The sequence below is a fragment of the Pieris napi genome, chromosome 12 (assembly GCF_905475465.1).
Source record: "Pieris napi chromosome 12, ilPieNapi1.2, whole genome shotgun sequence".
In the NCBI taxonomy this organism is placed as follows: Eukaryota; Metazoa; Arthropoda; class Insecta; order Lepidoptera; family Pieridae; genus Pieris; species Pieris napi.
The window spans coordinates 3,032,245-3,055,653 of NC_062245.1; the positions used below are offsets into that span (position 1 = coordinate 3,032,245).

The window sequence follows — 23,409 nt, forward strand, 5'->3', positions numbered from 1 at the left end:
TAAGAAGTTTTTCAGTGTGATTCTGTTGAACAAATTGGCAAAGCGCGTTGGGTAGGATTTTTTAAGTTTCCTATTGTTTTATATGAAAAAGTAATTAGACATCCCATAGGATTTTGGAGACGTTACCAAAAACTTAAACTACGCTGTCCAAATTTTAGCTTATCTTGATAATGATTTTTAATAAACTGTGTTAGGTCGCATACCGAACGGCGATGCGATGTCATCGTCTCTTATTCTCCCACCACCTCCGGTGTCAGAGCCATTGGTGGAAGGCTCTCCAGCCTTCCCGTCACCACCACAATGCTCTTTACCAGAACCAGCGGGACCTCCGCCGCCGCCCCCTATCAAAGGTGTGGCATATGCATGCACGGTTTTTCGTTTGGCATGAAACCCGCATATGTAGACACGTGTTAGCCTACAAAGACTCAATAGGCACCACTCGAATAATCGATGTAGACCTTTGCACCATTTTAGTACCAAGCAAGATTTAATTTAATTTTTTTTTCAAGAATTTAATCATTTCGTGATGATTTACTCCGAAAATAATGATTATTTATCTGGTACTCGCGACTTTATCTTTATTAGCACTAAAGTAGCCTATGTTTATTATTACATATTTATTGCTGTAGGCCAGGCCAAACCATTCATTAGAGTAAAACTCAAACTCAAAATATCTTTATTCATGTTGGTAAACAAGTACACTTATGAATTGTCAGAAAGAAGTTACATTAATTGTAAATTTACATTTACTACCAGTTCGCAAGTCAAGGGCGTAGAGAAAGCAAAACGAAATCATTTCCACAACTATAAACTGATTGTCTTGTTGTATCTAGCAAGCCTGGTCTTCCTTCACATTTGTCCCAGCACGTTTTTGTATTACAGCTCGTATATACAGTCCAAAAATATATCCTCGTTCTATTACGTACTAAAAAGTTTCAAAGAGTTATTGAATGTTTATTTACAGTTGTTCAAGTTAACATAGAAAGTTGTTGCGTTTGTAATATCCTAGCATCTTGCAAACAATTTATTTTTTTTGAAAAAATTTACTATTTTAAAGATTGTATAGCAGTTTAAATGTGGTTTATTTTGTTTTTTAGCATGCTTTGAATCATACGTTTTTATATATTTAAATGGAAATATTGACGAACATTTTAATTTGAAAGTAACTATTTTTAGATACCACACCACCAGAACTGACAAATGGCATCGTGCCGAACGGAAAGCTTGCTGTTATCAAAGACAAAGAACCAATATACGAATCTGTTATACCGAGACCAAATGACACGGAACCCGTCATGTTGCCCCCACCACCACCGATTTATCCACCAGAAAATAATGGGTAAGTTCTTTAGATAAAGAATAGGTAGGTATACTTGTTAGATTACCTAATGCGTTCTTTCTGGTCTTACGGGACCAAAATATTCAATTTCGAAAATAAATATTTTCATCAGTATCTTACACACAATATGATCACGTGACTTCAAGGGCTTGGTAGTATTGTGCCTGTCATTCGTTTAAAAAATTCATATTGTTTAATTTATATTTATACCATAATATAGTAACTAAAACGATGTACAATGTTTTTGTTAATACAAGTACTGTGGGACAAAGCTCTTCCGTAACTTATATAGTAATAAATATGTATATTGTGTCTGAACTGTAGACTATATGTGCGTATGTGTGTGTATGTGAATGTTATATGAGTCGTTAAGTAGTATATAATTTAATCGTCATCTTAATAATAATAATTAAAATTAATCATAGAGCAGCACCAGCAGTTGTCATTTCACTAACACTAAAACGTCGTAGTAAGGTCTTAGTATATCTTTTTTACCTGTATATAAATTTGCTTGTACTAATTTTTTATTCAGCTTACCAAACAAAACGCCCGAAATGGAACCGGAAGCGCCATTACCGCCATTGCCGAGTAATCTTACGTCACCGGAAGCAGTGGAAACACCTTCTGTTGCAATGGAATGTATAAGTCCACCTCCCATGACTAATGGAGATGTTAGTGTGAGTAAAATAAATTGATTTCTTACATTGTTTCTTAATTGCACGTGTCTGAATGATAAAATATAATGAATACAATTGATTATATAATTTAACTTTGATGAAAATTTAATCGCAATTGGCTATTTCAGTCGATTAATAGACAGAGAAAAATATCTGGTCTTTGTTTTATATAACGGGCGGGCCCGTTTGCCCCATGTGTGTGTGAGCCTCCTGGCTCATCTGATGTTAATACCACCGCCCATGGACACTATTGACTCTAGAGGGCTCACGAGTGCGTCGCTGTCCTTTTAATATTTTTTCCTATTTAAGCCTTCTTTTTTTTCCATTTTGTCTTAAAACTTTAAATTTACTTCTTCTGTTTTTTTACATTTTTGTTCAGCTAAACGCAGCAACGAAGTAAACTAAGGGTGGTTAAGTTATCGGCACTAAGTCACAATTAAGATAATATGTTAATGCAACATGCTGCATTATATAAAAAGTACCGATCATTTCTCTTGAGACATTAGTAGTAATTAGCCGAACACAAAAAAAAATTGTCGAAAATCTCAAAGAAACTGCGGTTTGTGGCGCTATTTGCTCTAACAAACTTATCACAAAGGTTTATATATAGACGATATTAATTTCATTAATTCTATTTTAGAATACCGAAAGAAGCGCTCGTAGAAAAGAACGAGTGGAACGTCGGTTACATCAACTAGAAGCACCAGTTAGTACTGATGCACCCGCAGATACTGACTTGTCTGAATTTGCCAAACTATACTTCAACGACCATCCGCGATCACCTGAAGGTAAAATTATTCGTAGGAATTGTCATTTTCATAAAACTGCCGAATTTTTTGAAAAATGTTGAGTTAAAACTTAAAAGCACGAACTTTGAGTCCCATATGTCAAACCATATATTTTGATTATCACTATCCTATGTAGCTTAAGAATTTTGTAAATACTTTATATTTGCGTGTTGGAAATAAATCTGGGTATTATCATATATCTGGGTGTTATAATCAATCGAAATACATTTTTTTAAAGTCTTAAGCTTTAGGATAAGGCAGCGTTCAAATATTATGTAACGAATTTCGGGGGGTCATCTTGTACAACGTTACGATGCGGGGCGGGGATTGTATTACGCGTTATTGTTAATATTATTTTGGACTTTCCAGTACTTTACACCACATAATAGTAACTTTTAGGTATAGAGTCACTGAGTAATGACGAAACGTTTTACTATTGGCTGCAGAAAAACGTTACGGCCCGTTACGTAGGGGGAAGGGGCGTCAAGAATCTCCAAAATTTCCGTGACGTAATACTTGGAACACTTCCTTACTACTTGAACATTTTTTTTTTAATTTATCTCTTAATCGAATCTTATAAATGTTACCAAACACCAATAGAAATCAATTAGTTTTTTTTCACACATCGGTAACACTTGGTAATAAATATCTCGTACTGATACGTAATACACACTGTGTTACATAATTTATGTATTAAAACGATTTCAGGAACAATAATGGCAACATTAACACGTAAAAGCAAGTCTATGGAGCTGCTGACCAAAGAGGAAATGATAACATACCACAAAGGCAATAATATACCCACATCGCATATACAACTTCATGACCCAGATAGCGTGACAGCTGCGGTTAACATTTTTAGAGTACGTATCTTAATCAGTTATCAATTTTAGTTATGACAATTGACAGGTCTTTACAAGGTCAACCAGACATCGGTACGCAAAAAAATTTTTAGATCTTTTTGAACGGCATATTTTACTTACAGTGCATGAAACTTATCTTTATTTATTAATTAGAAAATAATAAAATTTTAATAAACGAAACCGAAGCTACTGAATAAATAGTTAAACCAAAGTGTGGCAACAATTTCAAATATATATATCAAAATTTAAAGGTTTTTATAATTTTAGGATCTCTGCCGTTACATGAGAGGTGAGCTTACATCAGAGAAGGAAACACAAGTGATTCAATCTATCATCTCCAAAGGCTTAGAACGCGAGGAACTCCGCGATGAAATACTTGTGCAGTGTGTCCGGCAGGTGAGTTGTAATAATACATAGAAACATTTTTTTTTTTATTGATAATAAGCTTGCCAACGCTCGGCACACTGACATACATATAGATATCATACAAATATCAATCAAAACAATTATCAAACAAAACAAACATTACAACAAAACATTTACTAATAAAAAAAAAATTACAAAAAACTAAACAAAAATCGATTTTATAGTGTGAGGAGAGCATCTATGGATGTACAGACTTAGCTCGTTTACTAACATTGCTCCGTTTTAACTTCAGCACTCATTTCATTTCAGCGTAAACACCAATGTATGTAAACATCAATTAATTCCTATTTTATTTTCCAGATTACTGAATGTCCTGTAGAGGAATGGGCTGAACGCGTATGGCTCATACTCTGCTTGTGTGCGGTTGCCTGGCAACCAAGTCGTGGGCTAGCGCGATACTACTGCGCATGGCTTCGTATGCGCGCGAAACCCGTGTTAGGTTCGCCCGGCGCTGGATCTATGACGTCAGTGGGATCTGTGACGTCAAGCGCACGCGCATCTCATTGTGCGCAGTGGTGTTTGGATAATTGCAGGGGAGCAGCTCCAAGGCAGCTTCCGCCTAGCACAGTTGAAATTGCTGTAAGTATATTTAAAATTTGGATGCTTTAATTTTTTCCAATACAACGTATCGATACCGGTACGTACAGAGGTGATGAGCTAAGATATAAACACAAAATAATTTTATGAATGATTACTTGGATGCGATTCCTTAAATAAACTTTGTAATAAGACTTATTGTATTTACAATATTATCAAACTAACAATTTTGTAATAGACAATAGAGGATTTCATGGTTTCCTTATATTAAAAAAACGTGTGTCCACGCGTTAGAAGTTATACTTCTTTGACGTAACAAGATAAAAATCTTTTCAAAATTTTTTTCTTTCACCTTATTCTTAGTTTGTAGAAAGACGACACTAATAATAGAAAAAACTAAAATGTTGACTATAGCTAACTTCAGGGTGTCGGTTTTTTGTGGCGGTGTGCGCGAGCATCGTAAACAAAAATTTACTCATCATTTTTCCCTAATGCGCAAAAAGAAGTATAACTTCCAAAATGTTAGAAGTTTAACGTATTATTTTTGTTGAAACTATATTAAGTGAATATATGAATGCCAATATGCGATTTCCCAGGCAATGCGTCGCCTCGGCACAATAGTCTGCCGATTCTTCTTCCTCGACGGCAGAACTAAGGCCATCGACGTACATCCTGCTGATACGGCAGCAGCAGCCGCGGCAAGACTGGCCGATAAGCTGGGATTGCCGCCACAGGCCCGCGCCGGTTGGGCCGTATATCAGCAACGAGCTAGTACTGAAGAGCATGTTAGAGCCACGCAGTATCTGTATGACGTAATTGCTGCTTGGGAGATGTAAGTGAAATCATTAGCGATCTTTCTAGAAAACTAAATAGGCAAAACAATTAAATTAAGACTGTTAGAATATGCCCGATTGAAAAAAAGATCTTCTCGGTATGACTGATGGTATATGGTAGTGATGGTTTTAGTTTTATAATCACAATATCACACACGAGCATGTCAAACTGATAGTTACTTTGAAGTTGGTTAAAAAATAGTTGTTAAGTTTGGTGACCTTCTTTTAAGTTAGGATTAATTTAGATTATTTTTCCGACCCAAATATCGGCCAATAGAATTGCACCATTCGACGTCACGTGGTACAACCTACATGGTATTATACTGATAATTTTTTGTGAAAATTTTCTCTGGTCGTTGCTTCAAGAAAAGTATTAAGTAGTTGTTTTATTCATTATGAAATTCTTATTTGTTAACTGTACATTTCGTCTCATGGTGCAATTCTATTGGCCGACATTTGGTTCGGAAAAATAATCCCCCGAATACCACACGAGCTTCAAAATTATCGGGCATTTCCCTCAAGGTTCCCTGCAAACAAATATGACGACTATATTAATTGTTTGCAACGAACCTATCGGGAAATACCCGATAATTTTGAAGCTCTTGTGGTATTATAAGTGAATATTTTTATGTAGTTTCTAGAATTAACAACTGTTATTTCTTTACAAAGTTTAATATTGCCGATATCGCTTAAAACAAGATTAGAGAATAACGTTTCACGACAGAAAACTGCGTATTTTAAAATATTTTTTAATCAATTTAGTACGAAATATAAAACCTATGTTATTTGTTCTTTTCAGGCAACAGGGACCTGGCGGTGGATCAGCTGATAATCGTTTCGTGTTTAAAAGACGTCTATTCCGAGGTGGGCGTGAACTTCCACATGACCCGGTAGAAGTGGCTTTGCTGTATGCCCAAGCTGTACATAGTGTTGTCAAGGTATACAATATTATTTTTAAGGAAAAAAAAAGTTTCGCAAAAAGGTGGTTTCCAAAACTTTATTTTGTGGAGCCTACTCTAAATGTCTATTACTCATAGATAGAACATGTAACTGCTATGTATAAGATATGTTAGAGTTAGTATACAAAAAATGTGAGCCGTCACGGGACGCCTGGCAGAAGTGAAACATCGACATTATTTTGTAAAAGTAATATGCAGAAAAGAACAGATTGTGATAGGAACTAAATATGTCATAATGATAAAATAAAATATTACGTTTTTTTTTTCGAGATAACGATGACTATTTATTGAATAAAAATTTATTTTCATTAAATACAAAAATTCACGAATTTATTTCAAATCGTGACTACTTAATTCGTTTAATCAGTGACTTCTATGGTATGTGTAATACCCAAAAAAATTAAGACAATATAAAGATTCGATAATAAAAATATTTAAATATGTTTTACTTCTTTATCAATGAATATGTTTGTTAGAATGGAAAATTTACAAGTGCAGTAATGGCGTTTTTTTTCTTAAATATATGTCCTTAAGACGGAGTGCGCGAGTGCGTTACCGGCCTTTGTTTTAGGGTAAAGACCGGCTGTTACTTTAACCATTAAATAAACGTATTACAATATTTCAGATGGACGAATTCCCCGTATCAGAAAAAGTGGCTTTACAATTAGCGGGCTTACAAGCACAAGTGTCGTTAGGCGAACCTGCCGCTAGTCCACCTCCACCTCACACCCGGGCCTATTACTCGCATCCCGAACAATTCCTTCCACCGCGAATAGCTAAGACCAGGCCGGCACATCAGTGGGTAAGTGTAAACACTTTTATACGGCACTATTCATACCTCTACCTGTACTTTCAATCTAGCTTCTTTGTGTGTAAACATGGGGTTTTTTACATTATCACAACACATTATTTTATGGCCTAATAATACACTACACAAATTAATCGCATTAACTAGATCTCCAACTTAACAAATTCTACGATTAATTTAATAATATCTACTCAGCATGAATGACAGCGGTGTGAGCCTAGTGGCTCTCAACCCTGAGGTAGTAGGTTCGATCCTCGTCGATTAATAGATTCTCTATATATGCCGTACGGTAAAGGAAGAGAGAGATGAAACCGGCATCTAAATTTAAAAATTGACGACATATGCCTGACCGGAAGCTGATCACTTACTTCGTGCAAATAAACGGTTTCAATTATTATTTTCAACGGCAAAATATAGTATCATTCATAAAAGTATAATCTTTATCTACACTAAAATATTTTTGAAACACAAATAATCTCGTCTGCGTATTAATAATGTCTCTGCAATTTCCCAAAATTTATGGATTTTTGTTTAACAGGCAACAATATTAGCCCAAGCTCACAGACAGTATGGGGCGGGTAGAGCGGAGCTTACGGCAAAAGCTCTTTATCTCTCTTGTGTCATGCAGTACCCATTGTACGGTGTCACTTTGTTCCCCGTCACATATAAAGGATATTGGGCACACGGTAAGTTAAACTTTTTCGCTAAATAGAATGTATGTTGATATGAAATAGTTTTAGTAAAGTAATATAGAAATTATGTTTAAAAAAAATTAAATTTTAAAATACCAGCGTAATACTTTTTTGTTTCGGTACATAACACGTTCATGTGCAATGACATGTATTTTGTACCTACACATTACAGCGACGTACACATCACAGAGTTTTTGTAAGATTATGAAGATTTTATATATTTAAGCTTATCAAAACGGTTCAGCCTTGCGATTCTGTAACTCAATTTTCGAACTCTCACAGCGGTTTTAGCAGCGGCGGTCGCGCTCAAATCAGTCGTGAAGCAGCTACGAGCTTGTAGTTTATTGTTTATCAGAATGCCAAATCACAACATGTAACATGGTAATCTGGATTTTCATACAAATTTCTCATAACAGGTCCAAATGTGTTACTTGGAGTTGGGTCAGAAGGGGTCGTTTTAGTTCGACCGGCTGATAAAGTGGTTTTAGCGGAATACCCATATTCAAACATAGCAGCGATACTCATGGACCCTGTGGATAACGGACTAACCCTCAGTCTGACGCATCATGGACAGCATGACGGTCTTCGGTAAGTGATGTCGATTATAATAGAAATGTTAATATAGTTTCTATTGATTTTTTTTTATTTAATTTCCAAAATATTTAATTGAAACCCTGTTTTAAATTGTGTATTTATACAATATCTGAAAAATTTTATGACAAGAAAATGTGCGCATGGCTTGGTTGGTGGATAGTTCCAACCTTGTGAATTGAAGTTTAATTAGTTACCATGATTACGATGTTATTTTAAAATAGAAAACAGTGACCATGGTAACATATACCGTACAAGCTTTCCACTTTTATCTATATCAACTAAAGCTTATTTTAAAACATTTGTATTCACTCCAAAGGTGTATAGTCCTCGAATGTGCCCAAAAACAAGAAGCGGCGTGGCTCATGGCAGCATACAGTCCCACCCTCAGTAATAGCCTGTCAGAAGAACCACCGAGGCGTGCGGCCCCAGTAAGCGAGCGTACACGTCTAGCGGGCGCATTACGATCAGCGCGTCGTGCTCTTATCGATGGCGGGCTTTTAAGGCGACCACCGGATTTGTCTGCTGGTGGTTTCTTGAGAAATACGCTAAGAAGGTACGCAAATAAATTATATATTGTAATATCAATTTAATTTTTCTATATTGTAAAATATTCAAATCCAATGTATTCAAATCCAAAATATTAAACCAAGGTGTTCTTAATTTGCCAAATTATTTTACATTCGACTAGAGGATAATTCTTGAAATAAACCTGTAAAACAAACAATTGCAATTAAAAAATCAACCGTATTTTATTTTTAATATAAATCAGGATGGATGTATTGTATATAGAATAAAAAAAATGCTATTTAAAAAGTCCTCGCATAGCTTACAAAATTTACGTATAAATAAAAAAGACAAATTGAACTTTGAATCATCGCAAAATAACTACAAAGTTAACTTTTGATTGACATTTCCAGGCTAAGCAAGCACCGATTAGAACGAGTTAGACTCGATATATCAGCGGAATCTCAAGGCGAAAGCTACAAAAGCTTCTCAGCGGCATATTGGTGTTGGGCCCGTACATTGCCTCATTCGCTCACTAAACTCAATGAGGCTGAGGAAGTTGCTGCTATGCAGATCTTCAAGGTATTTTGATAAATAAGAAAATAATTTCTTTGAGATGTGTCACCTTTATACAAATGTCATGTATCATGCTAAACTATCTGTGTTTCATAGGGATTTTTGTAATGGATGTCCCAAATAAATTCGCGAAACTGTAAACATATCTAAAAACAATATTATATTTTAATTAAAAAATTTCAAAGCGTTTTGATTATATATCTAGGTTATTCGACTCCTTAACCCTAAGATTAGCTTTTACATTTTTAAAAAAATTTAAGAGTTTAGTTTTACTTAGTATTTGTAGTTATTATTCAATAATTTATTAATAATTATTATTTAAATGCCAGGATATAATGAGCCACGCGGGTCTAACCAGCAACGAAGGCAGCAGCAGTAACCTCGCTAGTAACAGTAGCGTCAGCAGCCACGAGAGCGACAGTGACGATAGAGTGGCACTCGCGCAGTCACTGCTCCAACGATGTCTGCAGAAAGACACACTGCTTTGTGAACTGTACATGCAACTTATAAAACAGGTAAACTATGCTAGAACGATGAACGATGATTTATGAACTTGTGTTACGCATGTATGTGTGTTGATTATTTTATAGGTAAGTAGATCACTGTCCTGTTCTTCAAAATCATTCATTTAGTTAACACAACGTACTACTTATGAAGGTCAATAAAGGAATACATATTAAATTCTTCTAATTTTACATTTACTGCCAGTTCTCAAATCAAGGGGGTAGAACGGACGAGAAGAACTGGCAATAAACTCTGCGCCACTCTTCTTAATTGCCAAGTTTTATTTTACAAAATGTTTGTAAGGACTGCAACCATTACACCATGTTCCACGTGACATCCTTAAGTAATTAACTATAACAATAAAAAATATTACAAAAAACAAAAATCCTCTATCAGCAGTAGGAATGATGAAATAGCACGCACTTACATTACGAGAACAACACACAATATTCCTTCACTCGCCTAGTGATAACTTTATATTGTTAGAGCAAGTACATAAGAGACAAAAGTCATGTAGTAGGGTTCGAAGTCACGAACTCGGTGCTGAGCTAAGCTAGGTCTGGCATTAATCTTAATCTTAGAGTTACAGTTAAGCCAAATAGAAACTACAGACTACTACTAACAGAGCTTTTGAATTTCACCTTAGGACTAGATCCATAGATTATAGATATTCTTTTTCCATAGACAACAGACCATCCAGAACCCAGTTCCCGTGTATCAGCGCGTCATTGGGCATTGCTTTGCGCTGCGGTTGGAGCCGCTTTGCCCCCTGCGAAGCCTCTGCGGAGACTGTTATTAGCGCATTTAAGATACCGAGCTGCCGCCTTGCACACTGGGGAAGAGGGAAAGTTTGCTAGACGGGCAGAACAGGTTAGAACTAAACTTTCATAATATATATTGTGTGTTTTGTGTTTCGCCTGCAACCTTTAGATATATCGTTCTGAAAACATATATCCAGATGGAACTTTAATATTTCAAATTGTTTACTTTTTTGTTTAAAAACACAATTATATTATATTCTGCTTAGGGAGAACGTCTGCAATTTTTGGAGATTCTTTAACCCCCATACGTACGCGCCATAACGTTTTTCTGTACCCAATAGTAAAACGCTTTGAGACCACCTACTCTTTATACCTAAAAGTTACCATTATGTGGTGTAAAGTACTGGAAAGTCGAAAATAATATTAGTAAGATGACAAGAAGAAACAAAATCCGTCACATAATACATATGCAAACTCACAATTTTTCTTAGTTTTAGTGATAATAGATTATGGTAACATTAAAGGCCTCGAAATTCAAATTTTCGACTTAACATTCTTTTAAATTTATCACTTAATGTTATTCTTAGGTGGCACTAAGCATAGCCCAAGTGCCGAGACGCGTAGCAGCACCTTCCAAAGAGGAGTTGCTCTGTGCGGCAGCGCGACGGCCAATGCATGTCCGAGTGTTGTTACTGGACGGAAAACAACACGGACTTGTATTCGGACCGGCAGCTACTGCTGACCATCTTGTGGCCATGCTGAGAGAGAAAATTGGACTTACTGATACCGCTACTGGTAAGATTGAGTCCCAATTATGACAATTGTTTAGAAGAACTATATTCTTTGGTGTTTAATTTTTATATTAATTGTTAAATATAGGTTTATCATATTTTTTTAACCAACAACATGTATGTGTGTGTAATTGCTTGTAAATTTAAGAATAGTTACTGTTCAACATTCATAAGAAGCCTTTCACAAACTATAAATTTAGGTTAAAAAATACAAACACTTTCTCGTACTCTAGTCTCGTTGGAGTCCATATATATATAATTATATCCCTTCCCTTCTCTTTCTTGATATATCATAACATATTTTTTTCTACCAGGCTACGCCTTATACGAGGTATGCGCCAACTCGTCCCCAGCGGGTACGGGCGAGCGTGCATTGGGCGGGGCCGAACGTGTTGGAGACGTACTCGCTCGATGGGAGAAGGCCGGCGCAACTGCGGCTGCTTGCAGGTAATTTCACTTCAATAATAACATGTACATGTACGTCAATTTATATAACTATTTGGTATGAAATAGAGTAGAATAGAAATACTTTCGAGTAATATTTAGGATAACAACCCCAGAAATTCTATATCACTTGGTCATAATTTTAATAAATTAATGATATTAGTAGATAAATAGTATTATTGTTTAGCTATAAATTGGCAACATCTACCTTTTTCGTGGTTGTTTTTTTACTAATAATTCCTTTTGCACTATAGTTGTCAAAGGGCTAGTAAAGTAGTGTGGACTCAGTCCTGGATAATTAAGCCAGCCTAGCTCCTTCCAGAAGCTCAGAAGTTCAGAAGAGAAGACTTCCCAGAGCGATCTCACTGCTCCGAGGATATTATCAAAGAGAGATTTTTAGATTTGCTTATTATTGATAAAAGTAGGAAAATACTGTAACCACATTCGATTTCTGCCTATGGATGTTAGAACTTCAATAGAATTCCAAATAAATTTGTAACGACTAGTTCTCCGATAAACCTAAACCTTTTGATATCTTTAAATAATTTTAAAACTATTTTAGGCTAGTATTCAAGAAGCGCCTATTCCTTGGTGAACGGCCACTTCACAGTGCTTGTGGGGCGGAATTAGAATTATTGTATTACCAACTGCTGCATGCTGTGAGACACGACCGCCTGCCCATTGAAACTGACGAAGCGGTATGTTAAACATAACAAATTACGTGTGAAGTGTAATAATTCTAAAAAAATACCTTTCCGAAATCCTGTCTCAAAATAAGAGTTTTTGTGCCTTTAAAAACGGTACAACTATTTTACTAAACATAAACCCAGCCTTGTATTTCAAAATTTTTTTATATTAATCTAGTAACTACTCTAACAGTCAATTTTTCGTGATGTATTGATTTAAGATGTCGCGAATGTTTTTAACGACTTTGATGACTCGTTGGTCTAGTGGTTAGTACCCCTGACTGCGAAGCCATGGGTCCCGGATTCGATCCCCGGCTGAGACGAACATCGATGTGATGAGCATTTAGTGTTGTGCTAAGGTCTTGGGTGTTTAAATATGTATTTATATGTCTAGCTATCTATAATATGTATGTATATCCGTTGCCTAGTACCCATAACACAAGCTTCACCAGCTTAGCATGGGACTAGGTCAATTGGTGTGAATTGTCTTTTAAAAAAAAATGTGTTATTTTGGTGTATCTGTATTCTTTATAATAAAAACAAATTATTATCCGCTTACACTTGTTAACCTAATAAACAGGTAATGGTAGCGGCACTTCACGCCCAAGTAGTGAAAGGCGAATGTTCTGGAGGCGAGGAATGTGCCGCGGCGGCAGTAGCGGTACTTCCAGCAAGATTGGCTCCAGGGTTACCAGCTCCAGCTGTGCGATTGCACCACCTGGCTTTGCGGGGCACTCCGCCTCATGCGGCTATGCAAAGAGCTTTGACGTTGGCTGCTTCGTGGCCACTTGCTAGGGCCACGATATTTGATGTTATGGTGAGTGGTGCAAATTTGTTAATGGTGATAATAAGAAAAAAGGAAATTGAGAAATTACTAATAATCATCCAGTAGCGTTAATCCAAGCGCGGTTGTTGGCCTCAGATTGCATTCGTTTCTTTAATCATTTTATTTCATAAACAAGTAGGTGATCAACCTTCTTTCTTTCGTCGTCGATTTTTAGGTGGTCCTCATAATATTTGCCTATATCGTAGGAGCAACGGAGAACGCGTGCCAACTATTTATTATATATCGCCGTATAGAATACAGCGAAAATATTGTCTTACTGAATTATGATTTCAAATTTGAGAATTTTTAGACGGCGTTTCGTTAATAGTCCTCAGATATACGAATTTATAAGAAGTCTCTACGTAATATTTTTTTATCATACACCTTTTTTTTAAATGTAGACATCGACTATTAAGCAAATCTTATTTTAATGTGTTATTTACTATTACTGTCTGAAACAGTTAGGCATAGATAACTATAGTATATGCTGGCATTTGATATTTACCTATTTATAACTATTTACCTTATATATGATAGGCATCTTTAACAAATTAATGAATTAAACTTCTTATTGAGTGTAATAAATTTAATTTATCAAATTCCAGCAATCATTTACATCGAACTGGCCTCGAGCCCTCTGGCTAGCCGTAGATGCACGTGGGTTGACATTATTACGACGCGGGTCTCGAGCTGCGTTGGTCTCTCACGACCACGACCAGTTACTGGCTGTATCTCCAGCTCCAAGGGCTCTGTTACTCGTCACAAGGGCTGACAAGAAACACGCCAAGCTGGTGCTTTCTACTGACCAGGTATATAGAATATTTATTTACTCCAGTATTCATTCAAAAATCTATGAAGTCAGGTTTTTGAAGTTTTTGCTGGTGTAAAATCGTTTGGTAATAAAATTACTCTTTCTAGGCATACCAGATCGCGACACTGATAAAGGACTACATAGAGGCAGTGCGGGGCCCCGTGTGCCCCGCGGTGCCACAGCCAGGTGGCGCTCCAGCCGCATCCTGACATCCGCACGCCTAGTGCCATTGCTTCCACGTCAGCCACTGAGCTACGGCCGGTGACGGCTACACGGTGTGACTGGGATTGACGACCGTACCTTACTTTGGCATTGCTGGAAAATACTTTCTTTGCTGGAAAATACTTTTTTTGCTGGAAAATACTCTTTTTGCTGGAAAATACTCTTTTTGCTGGAAAATACTTTTTTTGCTAGAAAATACTTTCTTTGCTGGAAATATACTTTGCCGGAAAATTTTATACTTTGTTAAATCACACCAACGACTTGAAAACACGAGTTTAAACTGATCGTTTAAACTCTTTTCTTATTCATTAACTTACTTAAAGCCTCAATTTCTATTGAATTCTATTATATTCTAAGGACATCCTTATCACATTTGTGTCAAATAAATATCTGACAAATGTATTTGGGGCTGTACGTTTATGAATAAGACACCAATATCTGTGTCTTTATGAGTTTATAAGTAACAAATTTCATTTGTTTTCGGAATTTCGCTTCGGATTTTTGAGAACAAATGAGATATCATATGCTTAGTAGTACACTAAACTTCGTAGCTATTGTAGGAATAAAACTTCTGAGATCTTTGTCTTTATCGCTACTTCATTTTCTCTCGTAACGAAATATACCTTTTCAATATTTTCTTCCCAATTTTTTCTTATTATCTTCCCTTAATTTTAACTTTAAAATCTCATTTTTACAGCAACTATGAAGTTTAGCCTTTAGATAATTGTTATGTTAATCGACATCATGGTAGAATTACCTTTAAATTATTTTAGTATGTCTAGATAATTTTGTATTAGCGCACTTTATTGTAGAATTAAATTACGGTCGTGAAGTAAATGTTTGTATAGTCTTTTAAACTAATTTTACGCTAGATATATTTAAACATGCTAGTCTTTGTATTGATTAGTTAGTAAAATCTCACCTTTGTTCCATTTACTTCAAAGATTTGACAGGTCAAGATTGAGATTCGTAGCCAGATGACGGGGAAGCAAAAGCGCGGGTAAACTTCATCCACAGATTATTCCTCTCTCCTCACGTCGTTACACGTGAATTACAGTGTAATGAACTACATAAATTATATCAGTATTATTAATTAAATGTTTTATGTGAACAGTTTAATCATATTGTTAAGAATTGGGTGTTAGATAGTATACAAATCTTATTCCCCTTTTAGTCTGTGCTTAACTGTCTAGATGTCACTATCGATTTTTGGATCTAATACGATTAGCGCATAACATTCTTACGCCCGAACCCAATAATTAATCCACAATCCATGACAGTCGTCGATCTCCTATCTGCATCCCAATAACCAAACCCTAAGAAGACAATCCATTTTTGGCGACGAATAAAATGCTCTTTGTCGTTTCATTTTACTGAGTTTACACTTACATTTGATAATCAATGTAAACCAAATAAAGTAAATAAAACCGTACAAATAACATTTAAATATACATGTCTATGTTTAAAACATAACAAACAGCTTTTTTAATTATTTAAAAAACTGGTGTAAGTTAAAATCTGTTTAAATAATTAACTGTTGGAATCGACATACAAAGGTCTATCCAGACACCGATCCGACCTCCCATGGATAGCTTGTATCGACAGATGGCTGTTACAATCCATCGATTGGTTATTGGCACACTTGTTACAACATTTGCATTAAGATTACTATTAGTTATTGGGTTCGGGCGTTAGGCGAGGTTTCTTTATCTTGAATCGCTGTAATACATTTAATATCAAAACTACAAGGCTGTAAATTGCACTCAAATATTTCCTCCAACGTCTTTAGGTCTCTCTAGAGCTAGAACACACTCTAAACCTCATAATATAACTTAATATGATGTTATAATAATCTCTGTAGATGAATATATAGTTACTACATCCTAATCGTAAGAAATCATATCAGCTAATTCCTACTGTTAACCCTCCTTTGCTTCGGTGAACTTTCCTGTACTGTTGAGTACGTAGTATAGTATATTATCTGTTTTCGATTGCGAATAATTTTATTCTGATGTCTTATTTTGTGCCTTTTAACGCAATGTCGCTGACCGGCCAAAATTTAATCAAAATTAAAATTTAGCTAGTGTAAAATGTTAAAGAATCAAAGCTTTTTTGGCGTCAATTACTCTAAATCAAAGTGATTTGTTATTTACTCGCCGTCAGCGCATTTGCATATAATCAGTGAGCCAGCTGCAAATAAATTAAAATTGTTCCAAATATATCTTCTATCTTGCATATTATGACACTATATTGCACAATGTTATGTCTCAATATTTTATGATAAAATATATAAATAGTAGATAATAAAAGTGAGCAATTCATGCTTTTGTAATGTTAATCGTCTGTTTATTTTGATTTAGGCCTATTTGGTGCTTAGATATCGCTAAGATTGAGTTTTTGATCTCATATTGAGTATTATTTATTGTCATATCATGAATATGGTCAATAATATTTTTTATTTATTTTGATAATTTGTATATAATTGATAAACCAAAGACTTTGATCCCTTTGGATACAATTTTGTTTGACGATATACATTTTTAGTTATTTTTTAAGAATATGTATATAGAGATAGACTAACTGTTAGAATTACTGACATAATTGAATAAAATATATTAAAATTTGACGAAATATGAACATTATTATACTCATGTTAAAGCAATGAGAATATAATTAAATGTTATTGTACCGAAATGACATAATATTGCTATAATTTAACATTATTCTGCAATGTTTATTGCATAGGTCTAAATAAGTATGTAAAAATCTTGGGAAGACTTAATCGCAAATAAAATGTTTCGAGAAATATCTGGCCATCAACATCATGTATTCAAAATATTTCATTAATTTAAGTTGGATTTGTTAAAAAAGGCAGTTTTATAAATAAATGTAAACATAATGTGACAATGCTTATAGCAGATATTCTTCCATTAATAGGACTGACATACTTCCTTAACCATTTATCAATATTTTTAAATTGTTTGGTTGACAAGTGTATGTTATGTGTAGATTTAAGATATTTATGAACAATAAAACTGAAGCACCATAATACTGCCCAAATAGACTGATTATGTCCAAATATTTTCTCTTTTGATGATTTTGTGTTAACTAAATGTCCCAACTAATTAAATGCCAAATAAATGAAACAATAAAGTTTGAAGTCTTTTATTTTTAATCCATTCTTATAAAATATAATTATTGTGTCACTAAACCTAGATAGTCGTCCATCAAGGTGCCAATTGCGAACTGTAAAAAAAAACAATATGTATGTTATTTTGCTTTTAAGCATAAAGAAGAGCATGAATCAACATATCATATTTCATGAGATGTAGATAAATTGGTTAAATAAATAAAATTTAAACATCTTTTCCTGTTAGAATTATGCGAATGAGTCAGACCATTTTACATTGAATTTTGTACTGTTAACATTCAATTAATAAAAAAGGCTATTAAATTAAAATATATGACGTAGTCCAATTCTACAAGAGCAAAGTCGAAGCGCATCGAAGCGTAAAATTCTTCACAACTAAAGCGAAGCCGCACTCTTACGTGTAGTAATAGGCATGAACAGTAGTGCTATTGAATCTTGCTAGTTAATTTTTGGATTAAATAGGCGTTCATTTTTTAGCACCATGTAAATTAATTTTTTGTCCGAATCTATTGTGATCAACGCTGATGCACGCCAACTTCAGAGTTCAAACTGATGACGAGTAGGTTCGCTAATGGGCGCGTGGATTCGCGAGAATGCGCGTGTACCAATCAGCGTTAGTCACGCGCGATTTTTTATGTGTGTGTTACACTGTGGAGTTAAGTTTAAATTTGCTATTGTATTTAGTTTTGTAATGAGTAATGACGCTTCGATGCGCTTTGACTCTTCGCTAGTATAAATTGACCCTTATGCTTTATTTAAACGTGCCAAAATGTAAAATAGCTCACTAGATATTATATGTAATAGTGTGTGCACTAATTTGGCCATTGGCTATTACTAAGATTTTTTTTTTCATAAAGCTTTAAATAATAATTATATTGATTTCAGACCCAAATCTTAATTTTTAGGGTGATAAGTAATTTGTAATTCTGTAAAAATATCCATATATATGTATATATATCATACATTTTATGTAACTCATAATAAAAAGATGGCTAATTTATTTTAGAAGTTAAGTATTTTGTACAATTGAATAATTCTTTTCTCCTTATATAATATTGGTATTAACTAAGCTTGTGGCGTTTCTTAAAATAATTTTTCATCGTAACTTGTTTTTAACATGCGCAAAGTTTTAACCAAGATCCTTGTTAAAACTTTAACCAAGATTACTTACAATGCCTGTTGCATCAACTCTAGTTCCAACAATTTTTAATCTGATAACATCTTCCTCTTGAATTACATTATCTTCCTGTTTACTTTTGTAGCATGGTGGATTGACATTTGGACAAAATTCCATGTCAGCAGGGATTGACTGAAACATATTTTGATAATTAAAGAATTTGAAAAACTAGTTCTTGGTTTGTGGACTCAGTTTCTTTCATTCTTTAATTTCCACTTCCAAGACAAGATGGGTAATTGTATGTCATGGAAGTGGAATAGAAGTATTACTAATATAATGAAGTTTTCAGGTAACTTACATGGTGGGAAATAAAGCAGCTTAGTGGTCCAATCTGAGCAAACATACCTACCTGAAAAGATTAAATATGACATGATATATGATTACAGATTTGAAAGCACACTGGATCACCTTCAGTTAAGTAAAATTTGTCAGTTAATACTCCTAGTTGAATATTAACCTTTGCAGAATTTTAACTGTTTTGAAATATAAAGCTTTTTCTTATTACCTTATTCACTTGTGTTACAATAGCATCAAGTACTTCTCCTTTAAAAGGTCTGAAGACAATTGCCTTATACTTCACAGGGTACACAACAAATCCTTGGCCAGGCTGAATAAGACCAGCCCCAATGCTATCTATTGTTGTCACTGCTATTACAAACCCATACCTACAAGTATGATGAATGTAAAATTATAATGTACACAAATAATTTAAAAAGACTCAAACACTTAGTAGAACCCAATTATTAGTGGACTAAATAAACTAACTTCCTGAATTAAATCAAAAGGATTTATTACTAGACTATTTTACACATTGAATATCTTAATATATATAAATTACGTGTCACATTGTTTGTCCGCTATGGACTCCTAAACTACCAAACCGATATCAATCAAATTTGCACACTGTGTGTGGTTTGATCCAACTTAAAAGATAGGATAGCTTACATCTCAATTTATACCCGCAATATAATATTTGATTGCAAAATATTTGTTTATTATTTGATAGTCACAATTCTAACAAATGGCGCTTTGTTGAAAGTACCAGCATTTCACATAAGCTACAATTTAATGGCATAACCACCAATAAAGCATGGTGGTCCCCATGACTGGTGTTCTCTTACCGTTTCCCTTGAATAATTTGCTAATATAACAAAAACCTTAGCCACAGCAACGCTTGGCCGGTCTGCTAGTTTATATATATATATATATCATTAATAGAATATTTTATTCGTTGGCTATTCAGTTATTAAACTGTGAACGTGTATCTCGTTCGTATATACTTAATATTAAATTTCTCATGTAAAAAAAAATTGTAATGAGAAATAAAGTTCTTTAAACATTAAACTGTCTGATAAAATATCGAACTTATAGTTTAAGGAATTGCACGTTAAAATAAGCACTAATATATGTTCATTACAAACATTTTACTTTTTATAACCTCTAAGCAACTAATATTCGATAGTACCTACTTTCCTGTACATGTCCCCTCAACTTCAGTATAAAGCTTCTGCTTAACAGTATCTAATAATTGTGGCCCGAAGTATCGAGGGTGCAATAATATTTCGTGTTCTAATGATATCTGAAAACAACAAATATGTATAAAATCAAATTAAAAAAAGGATGCCGTTTTTAAAATGTTCGGAGAATGGTCCAAAAGACTTACGTGATAAAACATCTTGTTCTATTTTATAAATCAGACATTATTATATACTTTTAACAATAAAAATAATATAAAGAATAAAGTTTTTGTGGCATAATAATAATAAACACAACTCAAACTAGCGGTTTTGGCCAGCAGTCAGCACAGTCCACAGATTGAGATCAGTTTTTCATTTTAACAACAACGTTTGTTCGTTTCGACTGTAAATTCATGAATTTATTTTGCATAGTGGTTAGATTAAAAAACAATGGTCTTGGCTCGTCCGAGTCTATTTATTCATCGAGAAAGCTATAAAGTATGTATAAATAAGCAATAACTATAGCTTGAATGAAAAATTATCCAATGCAACAAAGGAGAGAAATTATTCCTTTTCTGACAACTTCCGCTGCGTGTAGTAAACGGTGAAAATTACGCAAAAATCGTTTAAAAATTGTTCGTATACCTTATTGCTGTAAGCTTACATCCTTTTCTGTGCACTTTTCAAGCGAGTAAATAATTCTGTGACAAGTGACCTACGTTTCAACTTTCAGCGTTAAGCGATTAGCGATTAATCAAAAATGCCAAATGAATGGCCGTGTATTCAGTAATTTAGATTGTTGTAAAAAATGGCAAAAACTTACGACTATTTATTCAAATTGCTGTTAATAGGCGATTCTGGAGTGGGGAAAACATCTATTTTGTTTAGATTTTCAGAGGATGCCTTTAATATATCATTTATATCCACTATTGGTGAGTAATATTGTCTTTGTACTTAAGGTTATTGTCAAAAATCTTGTATTTTTTATACGTAATTACCTTCGATTTATGTTTTTTGTTATCTTTGGTTGTAAAATTCCACATTTATTCATAAGACAAAAAGGGCGCGGTTCGTTGATGAAAAGAAGCCCTTATCGAATTAATTGAATGGACTGTTTATGACATCATACACTGTAATTTTAATTAGTTGACTCTAGTCTTTAACACTGATCGTGATCTCTTTCAGGCATTGACTTCAAGATACGAACAATAGACCTCGACGGCAAAAAAGTTAAATTACAAATATGGTGAGTATATTTAGATTTAGCTGTGCTTGGTATCGTATCAGATAATGTTTGTGTTATATTCGTTTTCACTTTAGGGACACAGCCGGTCAAGAAAGATTTCGTACTATAACAACAGCCTACTATCGAGGTTCTATGGGAATAATGCTTGTTTATGACGTAACCAATGAAAAGAGCTTTGAAAACATTAAGAATTGGATAAGGAATATTGAAGAGAATGCAAGTGCTGATGTTGAGAAAATGATTCTTGGTAACAAATGTGACTTGGACTCTAAGAGACAGGTATTCTTAATATTCAATGCTTATATGTACATGCTACAACTGTTTTTTGGTGTCAATATTTTCTATCTTTACCTTGAATGATTACAGGTATCAAAAGAACGAGGTGAACAATTAGCAGTAGAGTATCAAATCAAATTTGTAGAAACATCTGCCAAGGATTCTTTAAATGTTGAATATGCCTTCTATACACTAGCAAGAGATATCAAAGCTAAGATGGAGAAGAAACAGGTAATATTATATTATTAAATAATATTATTTTATTATTATAATACATTAGACATGCAATATATAATCAATTATTGTTTTTTCTTGTTACATGACTGATATATGGGCACAGAAGGTAATAAGTGTTGTGATATTGTGTATTTTTAAATAGTTTGCTTTCATTGTTGGCCTAACAACATACATTAATTATTATAAAAGTTCTTCCTTGACTATTTAGTCATAAGGAAGAACTTTATTTATTATTTAATTATTTCCTATTCAATAACTAATTAATATATTATTAGTTATTTGACGCTGTAGCTTTACTTACATGATATTACTGATTTGATGTTGTTTGTTTGTTTGATGTGTTCTTGTTATACATTTTTATTTTATAATATTGCCTATCTTGAACTTTACTCTTATTAGTAGTAGTTATTTTGTGTTTTATAAGTAGATATAAAAATGTATCATTAATTATAGATATGGAAACCATCCATATTTTAAATATTTTTTAATAACTTTAAGATCTAGGGTATATAGATTAGGAAAATTTACTATATGTACTTTAAACAATATATAGCATGAATAAGTGGGACTAATGTAATACTATATATGTATATTGTCTAGGAGGCGAGTAACCCACCAGGCGCCCGTGGAGGCACACACCAGTTGAAGGCCAATGATCAACAGCGCAAACCGCCCTCGTGGTTGTCTCGCTGTTCCATCCTCTGACAATGCAGTCTCTTCCTACAACTGCGCCAATTTCTCCTGTATTAAGTGAATTTGGGCCAGAACCCCAACACTATTTTTCGACCTACGTTTTTAACTGGTGCAACTCCACATGGAGTCAAGACTTGCTTTTGTATTTTTATATCCATATAATATCATTTTCTTCAAGTGTTAAATTGTGGATATTAATTTGCAATGTCAACTAGAAAGTAGTTAGAAGGGGATACATTTCTCACCACATTTCTCTCCTATTTTAAACAGTATTTTTTATAATAAAATTGTTTTTATGACATTTTAAGTCTTAAAATTACTGGGGTTATGTTCACATGGACATGGTTTAATAGAAATTATTTCAATAGATTATTAGCCGTATATTTCTTTTGCTATATTAATTAAGATATATATTTTAATGTAATATATACTACATATTTAATTTGAATAAACAGTGCTTTTATAAATGGATTTATTTATTTTAAATTTCAGTGTCAAAAACTTAGTTTTTAATAATAATGAAACAGTGTA

At 34.0% G+C, this 23,409-nt stretch overlaps 3 protein-coding genes across 5 annotated transcripts in view; 2 read left to right on the forward strand and 1 right to left on the reverse strand.

Annotated features, from left to right (window-relative positions):
• The window catches only part of LOC125054415 (myosin-I heavy chain), an 88,550-nt gene extending 72,417 nt beyond the window's left edge, over positions 1–16,133 (forward strand). The window contains exons 20-41 of one of the 2 annotated variants that reach the window (XM_047656296.1): positions 195–350; positions 1,177–1,339; positions 1,872–2,016; positions 2,657–2,804; positions 3,513–3,667; positions 3,935–4,063; positions 4,394–4,672; positions 5,227–5,462; positions 6,263–6,401; positions 7,048–7,224; positions 7,769–7,916; positions 8,339–8,510; positions 8,833–9,069; positions 9,434–9,602; positions 9,926–10,111; positions 10,785–10,970; positions 11,449–11,656; positions 11,967–12,099; positions 12,659–12,794; positions 13,363–13,599; positions 14,214–14,417; positions 14,527–16,133. In XM_047656296.1, coding sequence (XP_047512252.1) covers positions 195–350; positions 1,177–1,339; positions 1,872–2,016; positions 2,657–2,804; positions 3,513–3,667; positions 3,935–4,063; positions 4,394–4,672; positions 5,227–5,462; positions 6,263–6,401; positions 7,048–7,224; positions 7,769–7,916; positions 8,339–8,510; positions 8,833–9,069; positions 9,434–9,602; positions 9,926–10,111; positions 10,785–10,970; positions 11,449–11,656; positions 11,967–12,099; positions 12,659–12,794; positions 13,363–13,599; positions 14,214–14,417; positions 14,527–14,628 — 3,845 coding nt within the window. In that variant the 3' untranslated portion in view covers positions 14,629–16,133. The remainder of the gene's footprint in view (positions 1–194; positions 351–1,176; positions 1,340–1,871; positions 2,017–2,656; positions 2,805–3,512; positions 3,668–3,934; positions 4,064–4,393; positions 4,673–5,226; positions 5,463–6,262; positions 6,402–7,047; positions 7,225–7,768; positions 7,917–8,338; positions 8,511–8,832; positions 9,070–9,433; positions 9,603–9,925; positions 10,112–10,784; positions 10,971–11,448; positions 11,657–11,966; positions 12,100–12,658; positions 12,795–13,362; positions 13,600–14,213; positions 14,418–14,526) is intronic. The other variant, XM_047656297.1, reaches the window with a different exon arrangement.
• A 1,657-nt stretch (positions 16,134–17,790) lies between these two features.
• On the reverse strand, positions 17,791–20,790 carry LOC125054563 (DNA-directed RNA polymerase II subunit RPB7). The gene is made up of 6 exons (XM_047656539.1): positions 20,633–20,790; positions 20,439–20,548; positions 19,475–19,634; positions 19,268–19,318; positions 18,964–19,101; positions 17,791–17,887 (listed from the first exon to the last, which is right to left on the reverse strand). The coding sequence occupies exons 1-6, from the start codon at positions 20,642–20,644 to the stop codon at positions 17,837–17,839; spliced, it is 522 nt and encodes a 173-aa protein (XP_047512495.1). The 5' UTR covers positions 20,645–20,790; the 3' UTR covers positions 17,791–17,836.
• Positions 20,791–21,159: 369 nt separating this feature from the next.
• Positions 21,160–23,346, forward strand: LOC125054562 (ras-related protein Rab-8A-like). Of its 2 annotated transcripts, XM_047656537.1 has the most exons (6): positions 21,160–21,358; positions 21,612–21,672; positions 21,747–21,951; positions 22,039–22,179; positions 22,289–22,291; positions 22,786–23,346. In XM_047656537.1, exons 1-6 carry the CDS (start codon positions 21,235–21,237, stop codon positions 22,888–22,890), a joined length of 639 nt encoding a protein of 212 aa, XP_047512493.1. In that variant the 5' UTR covers positions 21,160–21,234; the 3' UTR covers positions 22,891–23,346. The 2 variants fall into 2 exon arrangements, with proteins under 2 accessions (XP_047512493.1, XP_047512494.1); XM_047656538.1 differs by lacking the exon at positions 22,289–22,291 and having other exon boundaries at positions 21,161–21,358.
• The last annotated feature ends 63 nt before the right edge of the window (positions 23,347–23,409 follow it).